The sequence below is a fragment of the Prionailurus bengalensis genome, chromosome B2 (assembly GCF_016509475.1).
Source record: "Prionailurus bengalensis isolate Pbe53 chromosome B2, Fcat_Pben_1.1_paternal_pri, whole genome shotgun sequence".
NCBI lineage: Eukaryota > Metazoa > Chordata > Mammalia > Carnivora > Felidae > Prionailurus > Prionailurus bengalensis.
In genome coordinates this window covers 68,295,877-68,319,354 of record NC_057349.1, presented here as the reverse complement: position 1 = coordinate 68,319,354, position 23,478 = coordinate 68,295,877, and the positions used below count along the sequence as shown (strand labels likewise).

At 37.8% G+C, this 23,478-nt stretch overlaps 1 protein-coding gene across 2 annotated transcripts in view; it reads left to right on the top strand.

The window, feature by feature from the left end:
- The first annotated feature begins 13,369 nt into the window (after nucleotides 1-13,369).
- Nucleotides 13,370-23,478, top strand: part of IMPG1 (interphotoreceptor matrix proteoglycan 1) — a 140,164-nt gene continuing 130,055 nt past the window's right edge. For both annotated transcript variants that reach the window (XM_043591861.1, XM_043591860.1), the window contains exon 1: nucleotides 13,370-13,616. In XM_043591861.1, the coding sequence (XP_043447796.1) occupies nucleotides 13,550-13,616 (67 nt within the window). In that variant the 5' untranslated portion in view covers nucleotides 13,370-13,549. The remainder of the gene's footprint in view (nucleotides 13,617-23,478) is intronic.

Sequence of the window (23,478 nt, the reverse complement as noted above, 5' to 3'; positions counted from 1 at the left end):
TTTATCTTCTAGTTCACCTATTCTCTCCTCTGCCTCTTCAAGCAGAGCTGTGGTGGTTTCCATTTTGTTTTGCATTTCATTTAAAGAGTTTTTCAGCTCCTCGTGACTGTTCCTTAGTCCCTTGATCTCTGTAGCAAGAGATTCTCTGCTGTCCTGTATACTGTTTTCAAGCCCAGTGATTAATTTTATGACTATTATTCTAAATTTACTTTCCGTTATATTATTTAAATCCTTTTTGATCAGCTCATTAGCTGTTGTTATTTCCTGGAGATTCTTCTGAGGGGAATTCTTCCGCTTGGTCATTTTGGATAGTCCCTGGTGTGGTGAGGGCCTGCAGGGCACTTCCCCTGTGCTGTGGTGTATAACTGGAGTTGGTGGGTGGGGCCGCAGTCCGACCTGATGTCTGCCCCCAGCCCACTGCTGGGGCCACAGTCAGACTGGTGTGTGCCTTCTCTTCCCCTCTCCTAGGGGCGGGATTCACTGTGGGGTGGCGTGGCCCGTCTGGGCTACTTGCACACTGCCAGGCTTGTGATGCTGGGGATCTGGCGTATTAGCTGGGGTGGATAGGCAAGGTGCACGGGGGCAGGCGGGGCGGGCTTAGCTCGCTTCTCCTTAGGTGATCCACTTCAGGAGGGGCCCTGTGGCAGCAGGAGGGAGTCAGATCCGCTGCCGGAGGTTTGGCTCCGCAGAAGCACAGAGTTGGGTGTTTGCGCGGAGAGAGCAATTTCCCCGGCAGGAACCGGTTCCCTTTGGGATTTTGGCTGGGGGATGGGCGGGGGAGATGGCACTGGCGAGCGCCTTTGTTCCCCACCAAACTGAGCTCTGTTGTCCGGGGCTCAGCAGCTCTCCCTTCCCTTTGTCCTCCAGCCTTCCCGCTTTCTGAGCAGAGCTGTTAACTTATGACCTCCCAGACGCTAAGTCGCACTTGCTGTCGGAACACAGTCCATCAGGCCCCTCCGCTTTTGCAAGCCAGACTCAGGGACTCTGCTTGGCCGGCGAGCCGCCCCTCCGCCCCGGCTCCCTTCCGCCAGTCCGTGGAGCGCGCACCGCCTCTCCGCCCTTCCTACCCTCTTCCGTGGGCCTCTCGTCTGCGCTTGGCTCTGGTGACTCCATTCTGCTAATCCTCTGGCGGTTTTCTGGGTTATTTAGGCAGGTGTAGGTGGAATCTAAGTGATCAGCAGGACGCGTGGTGAGCCCAGCGTCCTCCTACGCCGCCATCTTCCCCTCCTAGCCTCCATAAGCCCAACACAGAACTCTTAATACCCTTTGGAATCTCCTAAGTGAGGAGAGTCAGAAAGGTGCTTTTTGTTATGTTAATGAGTGGCTCAGGACCCCCACCTCTGATTGGGGGCTGGTTGCCAGGGGAGCCAACCATGTGATTAGAGGGTTGGAAATTTCAGTCCTACCCCCTTGACCTCCAGGTAGGGAAGATGGGCTAGCGATTGAGTTCAATCACTAATGATTTAATCAATTGTGCCTATGTAATGAAGCCTCCATTTGGTTGTTTAAACCCAAAAACAAGGCTTGGAGAGCTTCCAGGTTGGTGATCACATGGAGATCTGAGGAGAGCGGCATACGTGGAACAGGCGTGGAATTCCGTGCCCTTTCCTTATACTTTGCCCTATGCATCTCTTGCATGTCTGTTCCTGAGTTATATTCTTTCATAATAAATGGGTAATCTAGTAAGTAAAATGCTTCTGTGAGTTCTGTGAGCCATTCTAACAAATTAATTGCACACAAAGAGGGGTTATTGGAACTTTCAATCTATAGCCAGTCGGTCAGAAGCCCAGGTGACAACCTGGACTTGCAGCTGGCCTCTGAAGTGAGAAGGGGCATGGTCTTGTCGGACTGAGCCCTCCACCTGTGGGACTTGATGCTATATGCAGGGAGACAGCGTCAGAATTGAATTGAATTGCAGGGCACTCAGCTGCTGGTTGCTGAGAATTGTTTGTATGAAGGAGACACCCCCCCCCCACACACACACACAGGAATTGGTGACCAGGACCCACTAGTTGTTAATTCGTCTGAATAGTGTCAGTTACTTTCTTAGCATCTGTTTTCCCTGTGAAAGGAATGTAATGAGGAGAATAAGGAGAACATAGGCTTTGGGAATCAGAAAGATCTAGGTTGAAAACCCTGCTTCCCCTTTACTGGTCGCATATTTGGGAAATATACTTACCAACTCTTAGCCTCAATTTCCTCATCTGTAAAGCAAAATAAAAATAGTACTTAACCTCATAGAGGTGCTAGGAAGACGTCATCTATGCATATAAAGTACCTAATTGAGATCTTGGCATTTACTAGGAATACAAAAAAATTATATCTATTTTGTTTTACAAATGGAATAATTTCTTTATGATATTAACTGATTCATTTTGGTAACCATTTCTCATTTTTACTGAATTCAGATGAAAGAATACATCTGCAAAAACATACTGCCCTCTCTACCCTACCTTGTACATTTTAAATGCACCACTGAAATTCTGACAGAAAATAACGGAGAATGCTTACCTCTTTAAGAATATATAATGATTGTTGACAGTCACCAGCTTGAAGAAGCACTTCTGGATTGATTAACAGTGACCCATAATTAAATATAACAGTACTTAGAAAAAGACCTGATGGTCCCAGAAAGAATTGTTTCAGGAATAATGAGTGTTTATCATTTTTATTTGCTTCCTAAGTGGCAGTTATCAACATTAGCTACCCAGATTTTTTAATTAAAAATGGAAAAAATTAATAAGGTACTGCTGTCAAGAGAAACTTTTAAATATTTGTCATAATATAAATTCAGTATCTCTATAATCATGTAAATGACATAGGATATTTTTAAGAACACAAAGTTATCTATACCACATTTTCCTTTAAACAACATGTTTTATTAAGGAGACTATGAAGTGGAAATTGTTTTTACAACTTAAAATTGTTGCTTTCTCTCTTAAAGAAAAAGTACTTATGTTTCACAATAGAGTTAGAAACATAAATACAGCACAGGATACAGCAAACAGAGAGAAAATATTTTGTTAGCAGCCACCAGCTTTCCAGCCCATATGAATATATATATATATATATATATATATATATATATATATAAAATATATATAAATATTTATGTGTATTTATACATGTCTGTATCTATTCTAAGTCCTCATATACTTTTTATTAGATGTGGTTATTTAAAAGTCATTTTTCACCTACCTCATTTCTCATTTTCAGATGTGCTACTCTAAGTAAGACACTACACCAATTTGATGATTCTAATTTTCTTTAATATCACCAAAATAATCTGTAGTTAAAGAAGAAAGCCAAAAACCCATTACCGCCAGATACCCCCAGGAAATAATAATAAAGGATTATTTTTTAAATAGGAAGCCATAACAGTAAACAGAATGAGAAAGGAGAAAACAGTAATAAAATTTTAGAATTTCCGCAGCAGGTAAAGCCATTAGGTCATTTGAACCAGTCCTCCTGCTGAGGAAATGTAGACAAGCTGGGTGAAATCTAAAATCATCTTATTGAAGGGAGTAGAGAACTAACAAAATAATGAAGCATTACCAGAATGAAGATCTATAGATCAGCATCAAGACAAGTGAACCTAGCTTTGGGGGCTACTTCTGCCCGCCAGAACATTTGCAGATCTGTAAGAAAGGCAGAGGCTGAAGTGCTTTTTAAAATCTCTTCACAGGAAGGGAAAAAGTTGGGAGTCCAGGAGATGGCAAAGCCCTAGTAACCCATAGGGCTGCGTCCTAGGAACAAAGGTGAACACAAAGGAACCGTGCCTCAGCCAAAGGTGTAAAGCCCAACTCTGAATTATCTGTGTAGTCTAGAAAATCTCCAACTCAGAAATTTTATTGAATTGACCTCAGATTGCTACTCTCAGTGGATGGAAGAAGCAAGGAAGATCCTACCTAAAAGGAGATACCCAAACTTCAAACTCTTTTTATAAACTTATTTTTTATATGTTTGGTAAACTTTTTATTTTAGAATAGATTGAGACTGAGAAAAATTGTGAAGATAGTAGAGAGTTCCCATATACCCCACACATAGTTTTCCCTAGTATTAACATTTTTCATTATTGTGGTACATTTGTTGCATTTAATGAACCAATATTGATAGATCATCAACTGAAGCCCATAGGTGAAGCAGATTTTCTTAGTTGTTTTTTTTTTTTTTTCCTTTTAACCAAATGCCCTTTTTCTGTTCCAAGATACCATCCAGGACACCACATTACATTTAGTCATCTTGTCTCCATAGGTTCCTCTTGGCAGTGATAGTTTCTCAGACTTTTTCTTGTTAACAATGACCTTGAGAATTTTGAAGCATACCAGTCAGATATTTTGTAGAATGTCCCTCAATTGAGATTGGCCTAATGTTTTTCCCATGATTATACTGGGCTATGAGGTTTTTTTGGAGAAAGACCACAGAGCTAAAGTGCCATTTTCATCATCCCATATGAAGGAAGTATACTATCAACATGACTCCCCTGTTGATGTTGACCTTGATCCAAGTTATGTTCGTCAGGATTCTCTAGTATAAAATTAAACTTTATCCCCCTTTCCATACTGTACTCTTTAGAAGGAAATCACTGTACACGGGTCATACTTAAAGAATAGGAGTTATGCTCCTTGAGGACATGAATTATCTATATAAATTATTAGGAATTCTTCTGCATGGGACATTTGTCTATTCCCTCCCATTTATTGATTTTTTCAATAGTTTATCACTATAGACTCATGGATATTTATTTTATACTTTGTGTTATAATCTAAGACTACTTCATTTTATTCCTATAATTTCTCCAGCTTTGGACATTGGGAGCCCTTTTGGCTGATTCCTGTGTCCTTTTCATATCCTGCCATCGTTGTGGAGTTGCTGTTTTATGGGGGGCTTTGTTTTTTGGGTTTTTTTGTTTAGTTTGGTTTGGTTTAGTTTGAGCACTTCCTTACTTTCTGGCACTACAAGACATTCTGGGTTCATCTTGTATGTGTCCTGCTCCAGTTTGAGAATCAGCCATTTCTCCAAGGAGTCCTGGTTGATTTTTCTGAAGAATGGCATTATAAATCAAGATCTGAGTGTTAAGTGTGCTCATTGCTACTGCTGTGTCATTGCTTCTAGACTCTCACAGCTGATGGAGAAAGGAAACATGTATATCCTAACCAGAATATTTATACTTATTTATAAAGTATCAATTTATATTGCATATCCATATATGTTAAACTAAACAGGAGTTTATACTCATGTCTCTAACTGTACTCCTTTACCATATGGATTATTCTTTCCTCTTCTTCCCCTTGATTACCTATAAACTTCCACTCCAGTAGTAAGAAAACTGTCTCCCACTATCTACCATCTATTTATTTAACTGTTCAATTCCAGTATACATGTTATAGTTGTTTTAGAATTGTTAACTCATATGCTTGTTGAAGACAATTTTTTTCAACCAGAGTATACTACTTCTATTCAGTTCCTTTTGTCTCTAGTCTTACAGACTCCACTCATTTCTAAAGTTTTTTAGGTCAACTATTTCCCCCACCCCTTTCAATGAGATTGTTTCATACATTTTTAGTGTAGTTAGGTTCTTTTGTCACAATGTGAACTGTCACGTAGCATAGAGTCTACCTAACAATTTCTTAAATTTACACGCCTTAAGACTCACTCTTGCGCTTTAAAGTTTTATGGGTTTTGAAAAACGTAGTGGTATACATTACCGTATTACACAAAATAGTTTCACTGCCCTAACACCGTATGCTCCACCTATTCAAAGCACATATGCACTCTAAAACTCCTTCAACCACTAATCTGTTTTACCTGTTTGTCTTTTGGGGATGTCATATAAATGGAATAATGCAGCATGTCGCCTTTTCAGACTGGCTTCTTTTACCTGGCAATATGCATTCAAAAATTCATCCATGTCTCTGAATGGCTTGATAGCTCAGACCTTCTTATTGCTAATAGACTTCCACTGTATAGATGTACACAGTTTGTTTATTAATTCACCTACTAAAGAACATCTTGGTTGCTCTAGGTTTTGGATATTGTTAATAAAGCTACTGTAAACATTTAAATGCAGGGTTGGTTTGTTTGTTCCCATTTTTCTTTGAGAGAGAGAGAGAGCATGCACGCGAGCAGGGTAGAGGGGCAGAGGGAAATAGAGAGAATCTTAAGCAGACTCCACATTCAGCATGGAGCCCAACTCAGGGCTTAATCCCATGACCCTGGGATCATGACTCTGAAATGAAAAGTCACATTGAGCTCAACCGAGTGAGCCACCCAGGTGTCCCTCAAATGTACGCTTTTATGTGGAACATACATTTTCAAATCAATTGGGTAAATACCTAGGAGTTTGCTGAATTGTATAGTAAGGATATATTTAGCTTTGTAAAGAAAACAAAAAACAAAAAAACAAAAAAACAAAAAAAACTGCCAAACCATCTTCCAAAGTGCCTGTACCAATGTGCACCACCACCAGTAATGACTGAGAGTTGCTGTTGCTCTGTATCCTTACCAGCAACTGGTAGTGTCAGGGTTTTGTTTTTGGTTCCTAGTCATTCTAATAGGGGTGTGGTGGTACCTCATTGATGTTGCAATTTGCATTTTCCTAATGAGAAATGATGTCGAGCATCTTTTTATATGCTTACTTGCCATATGTATATCTTCTTTGGTGAAGTGTTGTTCCAATATTTGGCTCATTTTTAACTGAGTTGTTAGGTTTTCTTGTTGTTGAGCTTTAGGTTTTCTTTATACATTTTGGATGCAAGTCCGTTATCAGAAATGTGTTATGCAGATATTTTGTCTCCAGTTTGTGGCTTATCTTTTAATTTTGTTTTACAGTATCTTTAGCAGAACAGACATTTCTCATTTTAATAAAATCCAACTTATGATTTTTTTTCTTTCGTGGATCATGCTCTTGTGTTGTATCTAAAATCTCATCAAGACTAAGGTCATGTGATTTGCTCCTATATTTTCTTTTAGAAGATTTACATGCATTTTAAATTAATGTGTAAGATGCTTTTAGTTCATTTCTGGGTAAGATGAAATGTCTGTGTCTAGGTCCATTTTTGGTTTACTTGTTTTCCATGGGTTTCAGGGGTTTTTTGTTTCGTTTGGTTTAGTTTGGCTTTTTGTTTATGGCACCATTTGTTGAAAAGATAATCCTTTATCCACTGAATTGCCTTTTCAAAATAAATAAATAAATAAAAATGTGTGGTATACAGTAAGAAAAAATAACAACTTAGATGAGGAGGTAAAGCAATATGACTAAGAAAGCAGAGAAGGGCTACTGGGTGGTTCAGTCGATTGAGTGTCCAACTTCAGCTCAGGTCACAATCTCATGGTTCATGAAACCGAACCCACATCAAGCTTGCTACTGTCAGCACAGAGCCCACTTCAGATCCTCTGCCCCACCGCCGTTTCTCTGCCCCTCTCCTGTTCATGCTCTCTGTCTCAAAAATGATTAAACATTAAAAAAAGAAGAAAGGAAAACAGAAAGAGAAAGACAGAAGCAACACCCAGAGTTGCAGAATTTGGAATTATCAGTCTATTTTTGCGATATTCAGTGAGATGAAAGACATCATTATTAGCACAGAGGTATAAACTATTTTTTAAAAAGAGATAAAATAGAATTGGAATAGTACAAAATAGAAATCTCAAGGGTGCCTGGGTGGCTCAGTCAGTTAAGCGCCCAACTTCGGCTCAGGTCATGATCTCCCGGTTCATGGGTTTGAGCCCTGTGTCCAGCTCTGTACCGACAGCTCAGAGCCTGGAGCCTGCTTTGAATTCTGTGTCTCCCTCTCTCTTTGCCCCTTCCCTGCTCATGCTGTGTCTCTCTCTCTCTCTCTCTTTCTTCCAAAATTAAACATTAAAAAGTTAAAAAAAATAATAAATCTCAGAACTGAAAAAAATAGAATAACTGAAATTAAGAACAATAAATTAGATCTAGATGATGAGAAAATAGTGAAATAAAAGATAAGTTAATATGATAAAACAAAAGATATGGATAAAGGCTGGGAAAACATGAATATATGTGATACACAGAATAAAGATAAATAAGGAAGATAAACAAAATTGACAAACCAAACTTGACTAATCAAGGAAAAAAAAGAGAGGACCCAAATCAACAAAATTATAAATAAAAAAATTACAACTGATACCACAGAAATACAAATAATCATAAAATGCTACTATGAACAACTATATGCCAACAAACTGGACAACCTAGAAAAAAATAAATGAATTCTTAGAAACATGTAACATACCAAGACTGAATCAGGAAGAAATAGAAAATCTGAACAGAACAATTACAAGCAAGGAGACGGAATCAGTAATCATAATCTCCCAACCAAAAAAAAAAAAAAAAAAAAAGTGCAGTGCAGAACCAGATGGTTTCACAGGTAAATTTTACCAAACATTTTATTTTTTTAAGTTTACTTATTTATTTTGAGAGAGAGAGCACGAGTAAGGGAGTAGGGTAAGGGCAGAGAGAGACAGAGAGAGAGAATCCCAAGTAGGCTCTGTAATGTCAGCACAGAGCCCAACACAGGGCTCAATCCAGCGAACTGTGAGATAATGACCTGAGCTGAAACCAAGAGGCAGACATTTAACTGACTGAGCCATCCAGGTGCCCCTTTACTAAACATTTAAAGAGGAATTTACACCAATCCCACTCATACTCTTCCAAAAATAGAAGAAGGATTGGTGGGGTGCCTAGCTGGCTCAGTCAGTTAAGTGCCCAACTCTACGTTTCAGCTCAGGTCATGATCTCAGGATTTCCTGAGTTCAAGCCCAACATCAGGCTCTGTGCTCACAGTGCAGAGCCTGCTTGGGATTCCCTCTCTCTCTCTCTCTCTCTCTCTCTCGTGATTCTCTCTCTCTCTCTCTCTCTCTCTCTCTCTGCCTCTTCCCCCCACACTGTCTGTCTCTCTCAAAATGAATAAATAAACTTGAAAAAAAATTTTTTAAATATAGAAGAAGTATTGGGATTCTCTCTCCCTCTCTCTCTGCCCCTCCCCCACTCTCTCTCTCTAAAAATAAATAAGCTTTGGGGCGCCTGGGTGGCGCAGTTGGTTAAGCGTCCGACTTCAGCCAGGTCACGATCTCACGGTCCGTGAGTTCGAGCCCGGCGTCAGGCTCTGGGCTGATGGCTCAGAGCCTGGAGCCTGTTTCCGATTCTGTGTCTCCCTCTCTCTCTGTCCCTCCCCCGTTCATGCTCTGTCTCTCTCTGTCCCAAAAGTAAATAAACGTTGAATAAATAAATAAATAAATAAATAAATAAATAAATAAAAATAAATAAGCTTTAAAAGAAAAAAACAAAACTATTCCTAGACTAGAAAAAGAATTAACACTCTTCAACTCCTTTTATGAGCATAATCTACTAGTGTATCATAAGAAGGCAATTTTACTCATGAATGTAGATGTTTAAGAGACTAAACAAAAATTAGCAAACTGCATCCAGCAATATATACAAAACACTAATATACACTACAACCAACTTAGTGTTACTCTGGGAAAGTAGGGTTGGTTTAGCATTAGAAAAATCAATGTACTTTACACTGTTAAGAGATAAAAATGAAAAAATCTATGATAATTTCAAAAGATCTACAAATCAAGTAATATTCAATAGCCATTCATTATTTTAAAAAAAATCTCTTTGTGATCTAGGAATAAGGAAATTTCCTTATTCCATAATAGGTTAAATAAAAAATTACAAACACTATTCTTAATGATAAAATGTAAGTTTTTCTTTTAGAACCAGAAAAAATAAAACAAACATGCCTGCTATCACCATTTTATTCAACATTTTATTAGAGGTCCTCACCAGTGCAGAAGCGCAAGGAAAAGGAAGAAAATGTGTAAGAATTGAAAAGGAGGAAAACAATTATTATTCATAAATGACAATAATATATGTAGAAAACTGAAAAGAATAAACCAAAAAAAAAAAAAACCCATTAGAATTCATTAATTTGTTTCTCAAGGTCACTGCACACAGGATCAATATACAAAAATCAGTAATGTTTTTACATCTGGCAATAACGAATTGAAAATAAAATTTTGAAAATAATACCTTTTATAATAAAATTAAAATATCAATACTTAAAAATTTCAAAAAATCAATCAAATGAAATATAAATGACAAAATTAAAGAAACAATATAAATATATTATATAAATAAATATACAAATCATGTTCATGGATTAGAAGATTCAACATGGTGAAGATGTCAGTTTCCCCAAATTGATCTACAGTCCAGTGTACTTTCTTTTTTTGTAAGTTTTTATTTAAATTCCAGTTAGCTAACATGCAGTGTAATATTAGTTTCAGGTGTACAATGTACTAATTCAGCACTTCCATACATCACCCAGTGCTGATCACAAGTGCACTCCTTCATCTCCATCACCTATTTATGAATCCTAGCAAACCTTTTTTGTGGAACTTGACAATCTGACCCTGAAATGTATGTAAAAATTCAAAACACCAAAGGTAAACAAGATTATTTTGAAGAAGAACAAGATGGGAAAACTTGTTCTACAGATGTGAAGACATACTAAAAAGGTACCATAATTAAGATAATGCAGCACAAGAGTAGACAAATAGGAAAGAGAACCCACAAACATATGTATTCTTGATTTATGACAAAGTTGGAACTAAAGAACAGTAGAGGAAATAATGATCTTTTCAATAAATAGTGGTGGGATAGGAAAATCTAAACAACAGTGCTAACAGATGTATAGATAAGCAGTAAAATTATAAAGAAAACTAATAAGTGATTACTATAGAAATCAGCATAATGATTATATTTAATGGAGAAGAAAGGTTTGTGTTTTTGAGTGGGAACATGGGTCCTTCTAAGGTGCTATTAACATTCTGTATTTTCACCTAGATATTACTAGACTGTTCACTTCATAATAATTTTATTAAGCTGAACATGTGGGTTTAAGCAAAGTTCTAAAACACAGATAAATGGTAGCAGACCTGGAAAGACAAATCTTAAACTGGCAGTAGAGAAGCACTCTATCACTCTCTTGCTCTCTGTCCCTCTCTGTCTCTCTGTTTGTCTCTCAAGAAATCTTATAGATCTTCTAGAAAGATCCTATACAAAGAATTAAGAACAAAAAATACTTCAGATTTTAGTAGCACAGGAAGCTAGAAGAAAATGGATTAATGTCTTCAGTATGCTAAGTGAATGTTATTTCCAACGTAGAATTCTTTTTTCTTTGCTTTTCTTTCTTTCTTTCTTTCTTTCTTTCTTTCTTTCTTTCTTTCTTTTTCTTTTTTTTTTTTTGATAAATTTGTATTCATTTTTTGAGAGAGAGAGCATGAACAGGGGAGGGGCAGAGAGAGAGGGAGACTGAGGATCCCTAGAGGGCTGTACGCTGACATCAGTGAGCATGATGCAGGGCTCGAACTCACGAACCATGAGATAAAGTCAGACACTCAACCCATGAGATAAAGCCAGACACTCAACCCATGAGATGAAGTCAGACACTCAACCGACAGAGCCACCCAGGCACTCCCCCAACCTAGAGCTCTATAGTCAGTTGTTTTTCATCCATTCGGGCTGCTTCCCAAATGGTAGCATACTGAATACCAAAGACTGAGTAGTTTATAAACAACAGAAATCTATTTCTTACATTATGGAGGCTGGGATGTCCAAGATCAAGGTGCAAGCATATTCAGTATCTGATGAAAGCCTGCTTCCTGGTTCATACATATTTTGTCACTGTGCCTTGCATGATGGAAGGAACAAAAGAGCTCTCTGGTGCCTCTTTTGTAAGGGAGCTAATCCTATTCATGAGGACTTCACACACCTAACCCCATCACCTCCTAAATGTCCCACCTCCAAATACCATCCCATTGGGAGTTAGTTTTCAACATATGAATTTTAGGAGGACACAGACATTAAGTGTATAGAGCTGGCCAGACTATCAATCAAGCATGAGGATAGATGAAAGCCATTTTTAAACATACAAGATCTCAAATATATCTACTGTGAACTTTCTCTCAGCAATATACTGGAGCATATGCTCTGCTAAAACAAGACATTAGGTTACGAAAGAAGGCAACATAAGATCCAGAAAACTCGTGACCCAACACAAGAGAGGTAAAAGCCGTCTCCAAGGTAATTGTGAAAGAGGATCCCCAGATGACCACTGTGAACAATAACAAGAAAAGAAACAATACAGACTGAAGGGGCTCAGCAAGTCCTGGGAAAGACAGATTATCTGAAGACTATAACCATAAAAACAGGAAATTTATGTATCTGCGGTAATATTTGGGGATAACATTGTTTTGTTTATAAAATCTAAGGGGAAAAAGTAAGAGAATTGCAAAAAGCATCATGGGGTAGCAGTTAAAGTATAGTCTCTGAAACCAGGCTCTGAGTTCAAATACTGGCCCTGCTATATATATACCTTAGCTTCCTCAAATATAAAACAGATCATAATAGTATCTACCTCATAAAGTCATATTAAGGAATATATGGATAATCTATGGAAATGTCTAGGAGGAGTGTCTGTCACAACTTAGCTCTCAATACATGTTAATAACTACAGTGTACTCCACGGCTCAGCTATATATAGCATGTATACAGTCACAGAAACATAAAATTGAACACTCAGTAAACTGAAAATACAATAATACTGAGGTGGATAGAAGGACAGGATGACTACATGCATATGGAGATATCTCCATATGTATGTAGATATCTCCATATCTACTTACTAATGCATAAAAGTAAAAAACAAAAAAATAGTCATAGAAGCATACTATGTAGAGGTACAAATAAGAATACTAGAATTAGCTTAAAAACTTAAAAGTGGTTTCCTTTGAATGGAGGAATAGATACATTACTCTTCACAAACCTTGTAAAACTATTGGACTCTTTAAATTCTGTATATGAAAAACAAATTTTAAAAAGTTAAAACCAGACTTAAACCCAAAAAGTCATCTGTATGTAATGCCAGAAAGAAAGCAACTTACAAAGCCATGCATTTCTTCTATGAGAATGAAGACAGCTTTGCTGCCTCCAGAGACTAACACATATTGAATAAGCACATATTTCGAAGGATAGCAATTAAGCTCTTTCAATGGATATTCCTTGAGCATGTCATTTTGGAAAACATTTGACCCTAACTGTCAGCCTTCTTCTGCATTTGGCGGGACTTCCCCTGGCTCCCTGTGTCACTCTAACAGGTGAATAACTAAGAAAAAAGCCTTTCTTCTGCCTGTGGACACTTGTTTATGATGGCGTTCAGGATCCTGGAGCTAGGCTGACAGATGCTCCTCCAGAAGGTTAATGAGATAAAGGTTCCTCCAGCTGGCCCTTAAGCAGAGATTACACCTGAGGGGAAGATAAGTAGATTATTCCAGAAACAGACATTGCTTCATGTTCTTCATAAATTAGCACCCTCATAAAGGTAAACCAAGAAGGTTATCCTCTCTCAGCTGGCATCAGTATTTAATTACTTTTCATATTTCTGTCATTTTATTTTTTTAATGAGATTTGGGACTGTTCTGTGATTGTTACCAGAATTGCCAATGCACAAGAGCCAGAATGTATTTGGAAACTAGAAGGGCTATTTTTGTTTTTTGGATTTTTCTCCAGGTTCAAGGAACCAAAGGTAAGTTATTTGAATATTTGTTTATTTTTAAAATTGCTTATCTATAAAATCTATTTGCAGAAGTGAACATTCAAAATCAACAAGCTCACCATTATGTCTCAGAGGGTTAATATATGGTAAGCCCTAAATAAATATTGATTAATTGATTGAATGATTGTCAGAAATGGTTTTCACTTTGTTGAAAATTTACTTCATAATTTTAAGTGCAATTAATGTTAATAAAATAAGAGAGATGAATGCATCCTTTTTGCTTTATAAAACATTGAATACAAATTTATTGAATACAATATCAGTAACATTAGTAGATCCATGAAACCATTCCATTTATCTCTTAAAATTGACAAATAAAATATAAAGGTTGATGCAATATTTACTGAAGCTAATGTTTTAAGCTATTTATAATCAGACAAAAAATGTATTTCTTACCTTCACATAATTAAATCTTGAGTTGCTTTTCCTTAAAAAATAGCAAGGGGGCTTTGTCTTCAGAGTTCATGATAATGACAAACTCAGAAACATGGTTGTTTTTGAAGTTGTTTGCATAAAAGAATGAAGCAGTGCATGTTCTTTTTTTTTTTTTAGTTTTTTTAAGATCACCTATAAATTTTATTTATTTATTTATTTTTTTTTTTATTTTATTTTTTTTTTTTTTTTTTTAAATTCAAGTTAGTTAACATACATTGTAGTCTTGGCTTGAGGAGTAGAACCCAGTGATTCATCTCTTACATATGACACCCAGTGCTCATCCCAACAAGTGTCCTCCTTAATGCCCATCACCCACTTGGCCCATCCCTCCACCCAACTCCCCTCCAGCTGCCCTCAGTTTGTTCTGTGTATTTAAGAGTCTCTTATGGTTTGCTTCCCTCTCTGTTTTGAAGTTGTATGCATGAAAGAATGAGGCAGTGCATGATCTTATGGCAAATCTTCAAATAAATTTAAAATTAAAGCAAGCCACTAAGCAGGCATATTTCAGAAAAATAATGTGTTTTCAAAAATCCTGTTGAAGAAAGCTTCACTTTTTTTTTTTAAGAATAAACTTAGTCATTGTAACATAGTCTTTTTAAGACATTTGAAATCAATAATGTTTGGTTCTTCCGTAAGGATGACCATAGCTTCAGACAATTAACATTTTAATCAAATTATTGGTTTGAAAATGTCCAGAGAAAGTAAAACAAAGAGTTGTTGCATTTGTAAGTCACAAAATAACTAATTGTCAGTTATTTTATATGTTACTTTTTAGTGGTTGCATTTAGAAGGAGAAAAAAATTCTATAAAAGAGTATATAAAAATACCTTTTGTTTTTCAACCTGTAAATGATAGTGGATGAAACAAAAGTTTACTTACCTTTCCTTTCACTTGTCAGTTATATATCAATGTTTACATTTATAAAAACATTTTCATTAGAAACAAATGATGGGATTCTAGTGTATTTTGAGTTTAATTTGCTGAAACAAGCTTACTGTCTATTTCACACACTTGACCAGGCAAATCATCTTTGGGTTTGTCATTGTTGTTTAATTAATTGTGTTAACTAGTTTAACTATTTTTGCTATTTTCATACATTATATATCAACCATTACAATTACAAATAGCATAATCATTTGCATAAAGTTAAACTAAATAAGCTCACCAAAACCTATAATTTGTTATATGCCAGTTTCTATGAAACAAAGTACAATTAATGGCATAATAAAAAATCCTTATATTTTACTTGTTTGGGACTTTTTATTCTGTAAGAATCTCAGATCTGTGAACCTCTGTTAATCTCCAATTACTGAGGTCTACATTAATTAGAGTTTATGTGCTTCAGCCTGACTGGATTCCCATTGGTGACTAATTAACCACCATGAGTGTATTTACATAGAAAACAGTATGGGGAGTGAGAAGAAAAGTTCAATTTAATACAACTAGCTGTTAAACATATCCACTGAGTGTTCAAATTCGAGAGTTTCTTTTTAAAAAATTATAGATTATTTGAAAAACCAAAAAAGACATGAAAAATTGCACGTAGAACTTCCATCCAAACACAACCTATGCTGGTACTGATATACGTTCCCTCAGTCTTTTTTCTATGTACACTTATTTAATTTTTACATGGTTGCAGTTTTACAGTAGCACAATTTTATACCAGGCTTTCTGCACTTCTGTTCCATTATATGAATGTTCTACATTGCTATCTAGTTTGGACATGTGTCTTTTTTTGGCTGCATAATATTCCTTTCAGTTGATATGTCATGATTTGCTTTACATGCTAGTCAACAAAAGAGAAATCATTGTTCCTAATTGTATTGTTATTATGAATAACATTGCAATGAACATCTTTACATAAGTCTTAGTATTTAAGATTCTAGCATAAATTGACTAAAGTAAAAAATTGGATCTAAGCATAAACAGTTTTATAGTATTTGATTCATACCAAATTGCTTCTTGAAAGATTTCCTATGCCGTTAGGTGATGTTTCCCAATTGAGTTCCACAGAGTGGTTACCAGCTACCTAATACTGTGCTTGACATAAAATATTAAGAGACCCAAAGACATGCCAATACTTTAAAATTTTTACTTTAAGCTTTGCGATTCTGAATGTAGTTTTCCCACTGATAACACAAAAGTGAAATGACTTTGATTTCAAAACCTTTACTATGTAAAATTGTTTACTCAACCGAACAGTTCAATAATTTCAATTATTTTGTCAAGATACCAAGGCGCCTCTCATATTCCTAATGGGGATCCCAGTTGCATCTGATGTGCACAGCACTGCTTTACAGTTTTACCTTTTCATTGCACATAAATAATTTCATCTAATTGCTTGTGGCATTCCAATGTGTGGGAGAAAGAGAAAAAAATCCACCCTTGGCAAGTCCTAAAATGGAAATAATGTGTATCAGAGTATGTGCCTTTTGCATTACATTTGGATATACTAAATGAAACCTTAACTAAGTAAGTTAGTCACCAAGGTACAGTAATTATTTTTGTAGCTATGAATGTCAGAAAATTTGCAATTGAAGACACTCTACTTCTTGCTAAGCCTTTACTACTGGGATATGTTCTCATTTCATAAAATTACCCAGGAAGGTGTTTTCCCTCACTGTGGCTCCATTAACAGAAAATGTGGATTCATTTCTATACCTGAGAGAGCTGCCCACTGACAGTCACATTAACTTTGCAGCTCCTCTACTTCGTTCATCTCTGCTACAGTCTCAGGATAGTGTAATTCAAAAGGTTCAAGGTAGACTTTTTGTTCAATTGTATCTGAAAAGATGGCCTTATAATCAAGGCTCTGTAAATTGAAGACACTTTGTGTTCAACTGAGCAGACTCTGGCAGCACACCTGAAGCCATTTTTTAGATTAAATACTCGCTTTAAAAATCAAAAGCAATTTCTGCCTTGTGGCTCCTCTGTGCTTATATCAACGACCACACTAAAGGACTATCATATATGTGAACTAATTAAGCAGCGCTGACATGACATGCTGCTTTCTTGGCCACTCCTATCAACCATGAATGTGCAGCCATATTGACTGTATTTGCATGCTAATCATCTCTGAAAATTCGGATCCTGTATACCTTTGTCAACACAATCATATTCACAGCAGATTTTATGCTGTTTTAAGATAATCCATCTAGGTGCCTGGGTGGCTTAGTCAGTTGAGCATCCAACTCTTGATTTCAGCTCAAGTTATGATCCCAGGGTCATGGGATCAAGCCCCACATCAGCCTCTGCACTGAGCGTGGGACCTGCTTAAGATTCTCTCTGTCTCTCCCTCTGCCCCTCCCCCCCACTCATGCTCTGTATCTCGCTCCCTGCCTCTCAAATAAAAATAATCCATCTAAAGCAACACAGTTTTTTTTTTCATATGAATCTCTGGGTTTATATTATAATTCAGTATGTATGTGGTAATGACCACAGCAAAAGTTCCAACATCATTGCTATATTGTGAAGTAACCAGACTCCAGGATGATGGAGGTCTCCATCTATACTGCCTCTTCCTACTTCAGGGTATAAAGGACACTTCCACAATTGTGGGGAAGGAACTGGTTATACCAATCCTCGGAATACAGCAAAGCAGCTTGTTGAAAGGAAGGCAAGTATTTGACCACAATGTGAGTTTTAGCCTTCCAAAGCAGACAGTTTTAAGCAACCACTGGGTCTGAGCTCACTGTCTGAGAGAAAGAGATGGTGTCACTGGGATTTCAACCTCACAAATCAAGAGCGCCAAGTCAGATGCAACCATTTTAATAAGGAAGGAAGGTGCTCTGGACCAAGGCAACCTGCACGCCAAAGCTTATCCTACAATGAGTTGATAAGGTTGACTGGCATAGCTATGGTAATGAGAATTCATCTATGGAAATGCCACTATCGAGTGTGAACCTCAGCATGCATCACTATGAATTATTTATTGGGGATGTACTCTCACTGCTGTACTTCTCTTCTGGCCACAGTGAATGTGGGAAGAGTATGAAGGAGCTACAGAAGAGTGATAAATGCTTCTAAGCATATGGTTATATTCAGTAGATAAGTATTCTTCCATTCACCTTTAGTCATTCTTGAGGAAACAGTATCTTTCTGTGTGCCTTTGGAAAGTCATCTTAATTCATTCCAACTTGGTTTTCTTCATTCAGCCATCTCTAGTCCCCTCACTCACTGCAACCAGCATCTATTTTCATAATTGCTCCCCCAGGAGAAGGATTAAAGGAAACTACACTGAAAGAAATTTTATGGAGAAAATTCAGGACCTTGAAACTAATGAAAAGTTTCCATTTCAGAAATACTTTAACTTCATATAGAAATAGCATATGTAGGGCTAATTTGTCTGTCTTAAGGTTCCTGCTTCATTTATGAAGAAATAAAAGTTACATTTAATTAGGCCCAAATAAGAAACCCAAGGGCACTATTACAACCCATTGTAGGCCTGATCAAAACACTTTGTAGGTAGCAATCATATTAATAATCCTTTAGCTTAAATATTTTATTTTTTTAAGAAGCTCAGGAAAATTTTAATTAATCTTCTTAAAATTTCAGTGGCTGGTAGGCAATCTGCTTATTTCTGTCCAGGAACCCAAGGCAGAGAATACTAAGTAACACTCCTAAAATCATTTGAGGTGGGAAGATTAGAACCAAAACTGGGATTTGAGCTATATTTAGTCCTGTCATACATCTGCTTAGTCTATTAATCAGTCCAATATAATACAATGAGTGAAATTAATACACTTAAGTTACTGTTAAGTCAAAAGCCAACTTTCCTCTGTTAACAACACCAGATGATTTCTGGTTCTGGGCCATTTCTATTGCATAACTATTTGCATGACTGATCTCAGGATAGCTGGCCATATCATCAGCTCTACCCTAAAATTAGAGGCATAATTTTTGGAGTTATATTACTCAGTAGGAAAAAAAGTGTGACATTTTGAACTCCTTAAAGAAATGGAGTCATTTATTCATGGTATCATTTTAATTGCCCACCATTAAAGTCTAAGTTTAGCAGTAAGTGGCTTATTTATGATTATGTTATGTATTTCAAGGCAGAACTTGGCCTAATGGATGCAATTTGACACGTTTGGAAAGTCTCTTCTGAAACCAAAGATACTTCCCAATCAAAACCTTGAAAATTAACCTCCAGGTTTTTAATATTTTCAGACTAGAGATCTATAATTCTGAAATATCCCTTTCTAATCATTTCTCTTCCTTCCTTCTCTGAAATCTGAGTTTTACTCTCATCAAAACTTGCCAGTCCTTCAGCCTCTCCCAGTTCCTCCAGTTGTGCAGCCCACCTAGGCCTCAGTGTCCCACACATTAATGCTCCATGCTGGAGTCCACTTCCTGGCCTCTCCCAACACTCTTCTTGTTGGTACAATATAAACCTTACTCCTTGACCTCCTGCCCCATTTTCTTGGTTAATCCCACTCTGGGTAAATTTAACTTTCACTTTTCCCACTCTCATTTCTGAGCTGCCAAATAAGAATCTAAAATAAACAAAGTGCTTACGTGAAACAAATCCATGCACCATAACCACAATTGGGCCCTCCATGGTCTTTCACAGTCCTACTCATCTCTGATTCCCTGACTTAATCCCCTCATCCAGTTTCCAAAACCTCTCTCTCCTTGAGCCAGCAACCTGATTCTCCCTCACTCACATAATGGCACAGTGAAAAGAAAGGCTTTAAGGCTCTCACAGGGCTGCATTCACCACAGAACATAGTTGCACACTTACTGTCACTTACTGCGTATGCGACCTTGGCAAATTGCTCAGTCTTATATATACCTCCCATTTATGGTTTCTCATCTATAAAACGGGAATAATAATATCAGTGTCTTCCTCATGTGGTAGGATGAAGATAAGTGAAGTAATGTTTATGAAGTTCCTAGTGAGTTATCTATAAAATTGCTCGATAAATGCTGGATCCTAAGATGAGTATGATGATTTCCATCACTGTTGCCACTTCTTTCTTCGTACTGAGAAGATTGAAGTCATCTGATTTCATTTGATACCTCTTTTTTCTATTTCAAACTTTCTTTCAATCTTCATCCAGACCCTTCTCCGTTTCTCTTGTTTCAGAGAGATAAGATTTCATATTTTTGCTAATGTTACTTCTGTCTACCTATGACTTTAACTCCACTTATAGCCAGTTCCCCTACGACCTTCCTCTGCCTGTCTCCTTTTCCACTGATTTCATTTTCCCAGTCTAAAAAACTTAATGCAACATTTCTCAACATTGGTAAAAACACTAGTGCTGGGGCTCCCAGCTCTGAAGATTCTGATTTAGTTTGTCTGGGTGAGACCCAAGCTAGAATGGTTGGTAAGGTCATCCAGGCAATTTTATTGTGCAACCAGGTTTGAGAAGCATGATTTAGTGCCCTTCTGGAAAGATATGATATGTGGGTCATTATATTATGGGCCACCAGAGGATCTGTTTTAATCTTCCTCTCTTTAGTAAATATTTTATCATAAATATATTTGTGGTTTGGAGGGAGTGGTCTCATCATTTAATAGAGTTGGCAGGGTGGGTTGTATACTCATTTCCTCTGTAGTGTTGTTTCAAATTTTTTAACCTTTCTACAGAAATTAGGGCTATAAGATATGTATATTTTTTAAGTTTATTTATTTGGAGGGGGGAGGGGCAGAGAGAGAATCTCAAGTGGACTCATGCTGACAACACAGAGCCTGACACAGGGCTCGATCCCACAAACCGTGAGATATGACCTGAGCCAACATCAAGAGTCAGACACTTAACCAACTGAGCCACACAGTTGCCCCAGGAATATATATTTTTTTAAGTTTATTTATTTATTTTGAGACAGAGAGAACAAGAAGGGGAGAGGCAGAGAGAGAGGCAGAGAGAATCCCAAGCAGGCTCCATGCTGTCAGCACAGAGCCCACTGCCAGGCTTGAACTCACAAACTGTGAGATCATGACCTGAGCCAACATCAAGAGTCAGATGCTTAACTGACTGAGCCACCCAGGCGCCCCCAGGAATATGTATTTTTAAAAAGCTGCACAGAGTATCCTAATGCACACTCTTAAAACTCAATTAAATGCTTCATGAGGGCAGGAACCATGTCCATCTTGTTCTCAGTCATATCATCAGAATCCCCTTTTCTAGCATAAACCTCTGCTTCCTGCATTGTGTCCATGTCATTTTGTCATCTTCTATCTCTAAAGTCAGGAATTTTGGGTATCATGTAAGACAACATCCTCTTCATATCCAGGTTGTCATCAAATCCTATCAAATGCTCTGCTGATAAATGTTCAGCAACAATCTCTTCAAGAGATAAAAAGTTTTAATCATAGTGTTTGTCAGTATCCATAGTGTAAATAAACACTTTTGCCACGGCCAGTTTCAATCTACCGACATGACAACACCAAATGTGAGTGTGCACATTCGGCTCTCAGGAGCTGGGAGCCGATGTGAACCTGCTTCATCCAGCATGCCACAGCATTATCGATTTCAGCACACAGCACTTCTCTAATCCAGCTTCGCCTTTTCATCCTCATTGCTGTGGGACTATGGATAACAGCCTCCTCTCGTTCTGACCTTTGACTTCTCCATTTCCTATGCCCATGATACCTAGTCAGTCAGTGGCATATCCTGTCAATACTTATCCCAGACATGGCTCGTATTTCTTGAGCTTTAACTAGCTTTGTTATTCATTGTTTACCACATTCACTGCTTGGGGGAAAAGAAAGAGTAAAGAATAGAACTTCCAAATTCCCCTCAATGCCTTCAGAATGAAGTCTGATAATTTCACTTGAGGGTCCTGGTGATCTGGCCTCCACCTTCCTCTCCAGCCACACTTGTAGAGACTGCTTGAGTCCTCCTGCCATGGGCGACACTCATTGCTTTCTGTAGATCTCCTTACCTCATAAATATACATTAAGAATGTACAAAACGGGGGCGCCTGGGTGGCGCAGTCGGTTAAGCGTCCGACTTCAGCCAGGTCACGATGTCGCGGTCTGTGAGTTCGAGCCCCGCGTCGGGCTCAGAGCCTGGAGCCTGTTTCTGATTCTGTGTCTCCCTCTCTCTCTGCCCCTCCCCCATTCATGCTCTGTCTCTCTCTGTCCCAAAAATAAATAAACGTTGAAAAAAAAAAAAGAATGTACAAAACGTATCTGTGACATCTGGAGAATAGTATAAAATGGTCATCTTCCAGATTAAATAATAAGCCATTGATGGTATCTTAGAAGTTCTCTGCTCTTCCAAGGTCTCTGCCCCTTTGCTCTGTGCCAAAAGTAGACACAGTCATGAATTTTGTGCTAATCATGTCATTGCCTGTCATTAGTGTTTCCAGTTATAAATGTATTCTCTAAATAATATATTTCTTGGTTTTCTCTGTGATTCTTATATTAAAAAAAATATCACACTGTGTGTGTTCTCCTAAGACTGACTTCTTTGTCTCAACATTATGGTTTGGTGGGGGGCGGGGGGAGTTAATGTTTATTTTTAAGAGAAAGAGCACATACATGCATGAGCGGGGGAGTGACAGAGAGAGAGGAGGACAGAGGATCTGAAGTGGGCTGTGCACTAACAGCAGAGAGCCCCACGTGAGGCTCGAACTCAAGAACCATGAGATCATGGCCTGAATCAAAGTTGGTCGCTTAACCAGCTGAGCCACCCAGGCACTCCTCAACATTATGTTTTTAAGATTCATCCACATTGTTGCATTTAGCAGACCCTGAGACAAAAGTTTACCTGTTATTCTTCATTAAGGAGTGCATTTTCAGGGTAGGAGCCTTGCTGGTAAATAGAAAAGATCTCAAAATTTGCCTCAAAGCCCATTATTAGCATTTTCCTGCATACTAAACATGTGTGCATCTATGGACAGTGGGCAGGTCCTAATGTTTCTCATGCCGCAGCAGCAACAGAAAATCCTGGGGCAGGAGAAAACAGACACCATGAAACATCTATGAGGCAAAGAGCTGTGGGCTGTGTCTCCTGTGGTGGATCAGAGTTTATGAAGAGCTGGCCTGAGAGAGTGGTGAGGCTAAGAGGGCCTGAGATGGTGCAGGATACCACCTGTAGTCATTGTTCTGTTGATGGACTTTGGCTGTTGCACTTTTGTATGTGTCTTCTGAGGCTCACAGCAGGCAGGAGGTTTCCAGAGTCTGGGACTCTCATTGTCTCTCTCTGTCCCTTCTAAGTAAGAGATTGTTGTCATGAGGCAGGTGTGTTTTCAATTTTGCCAGGTGACACCACACTGTTTTCCTAACTGTTTGTGCCATTTTGAGTGAGAACTCCTTTTGTTCCAGATACTCAACACACTTCATATTGGTATTGCCTGATTTATTTAGTTAGTTAGTTTAGTTTAGTTTTTTTTAGTATTATTATTTTGCCAATCTTTGGTGAGGAGAGGGTGGTAGTGAAATAGT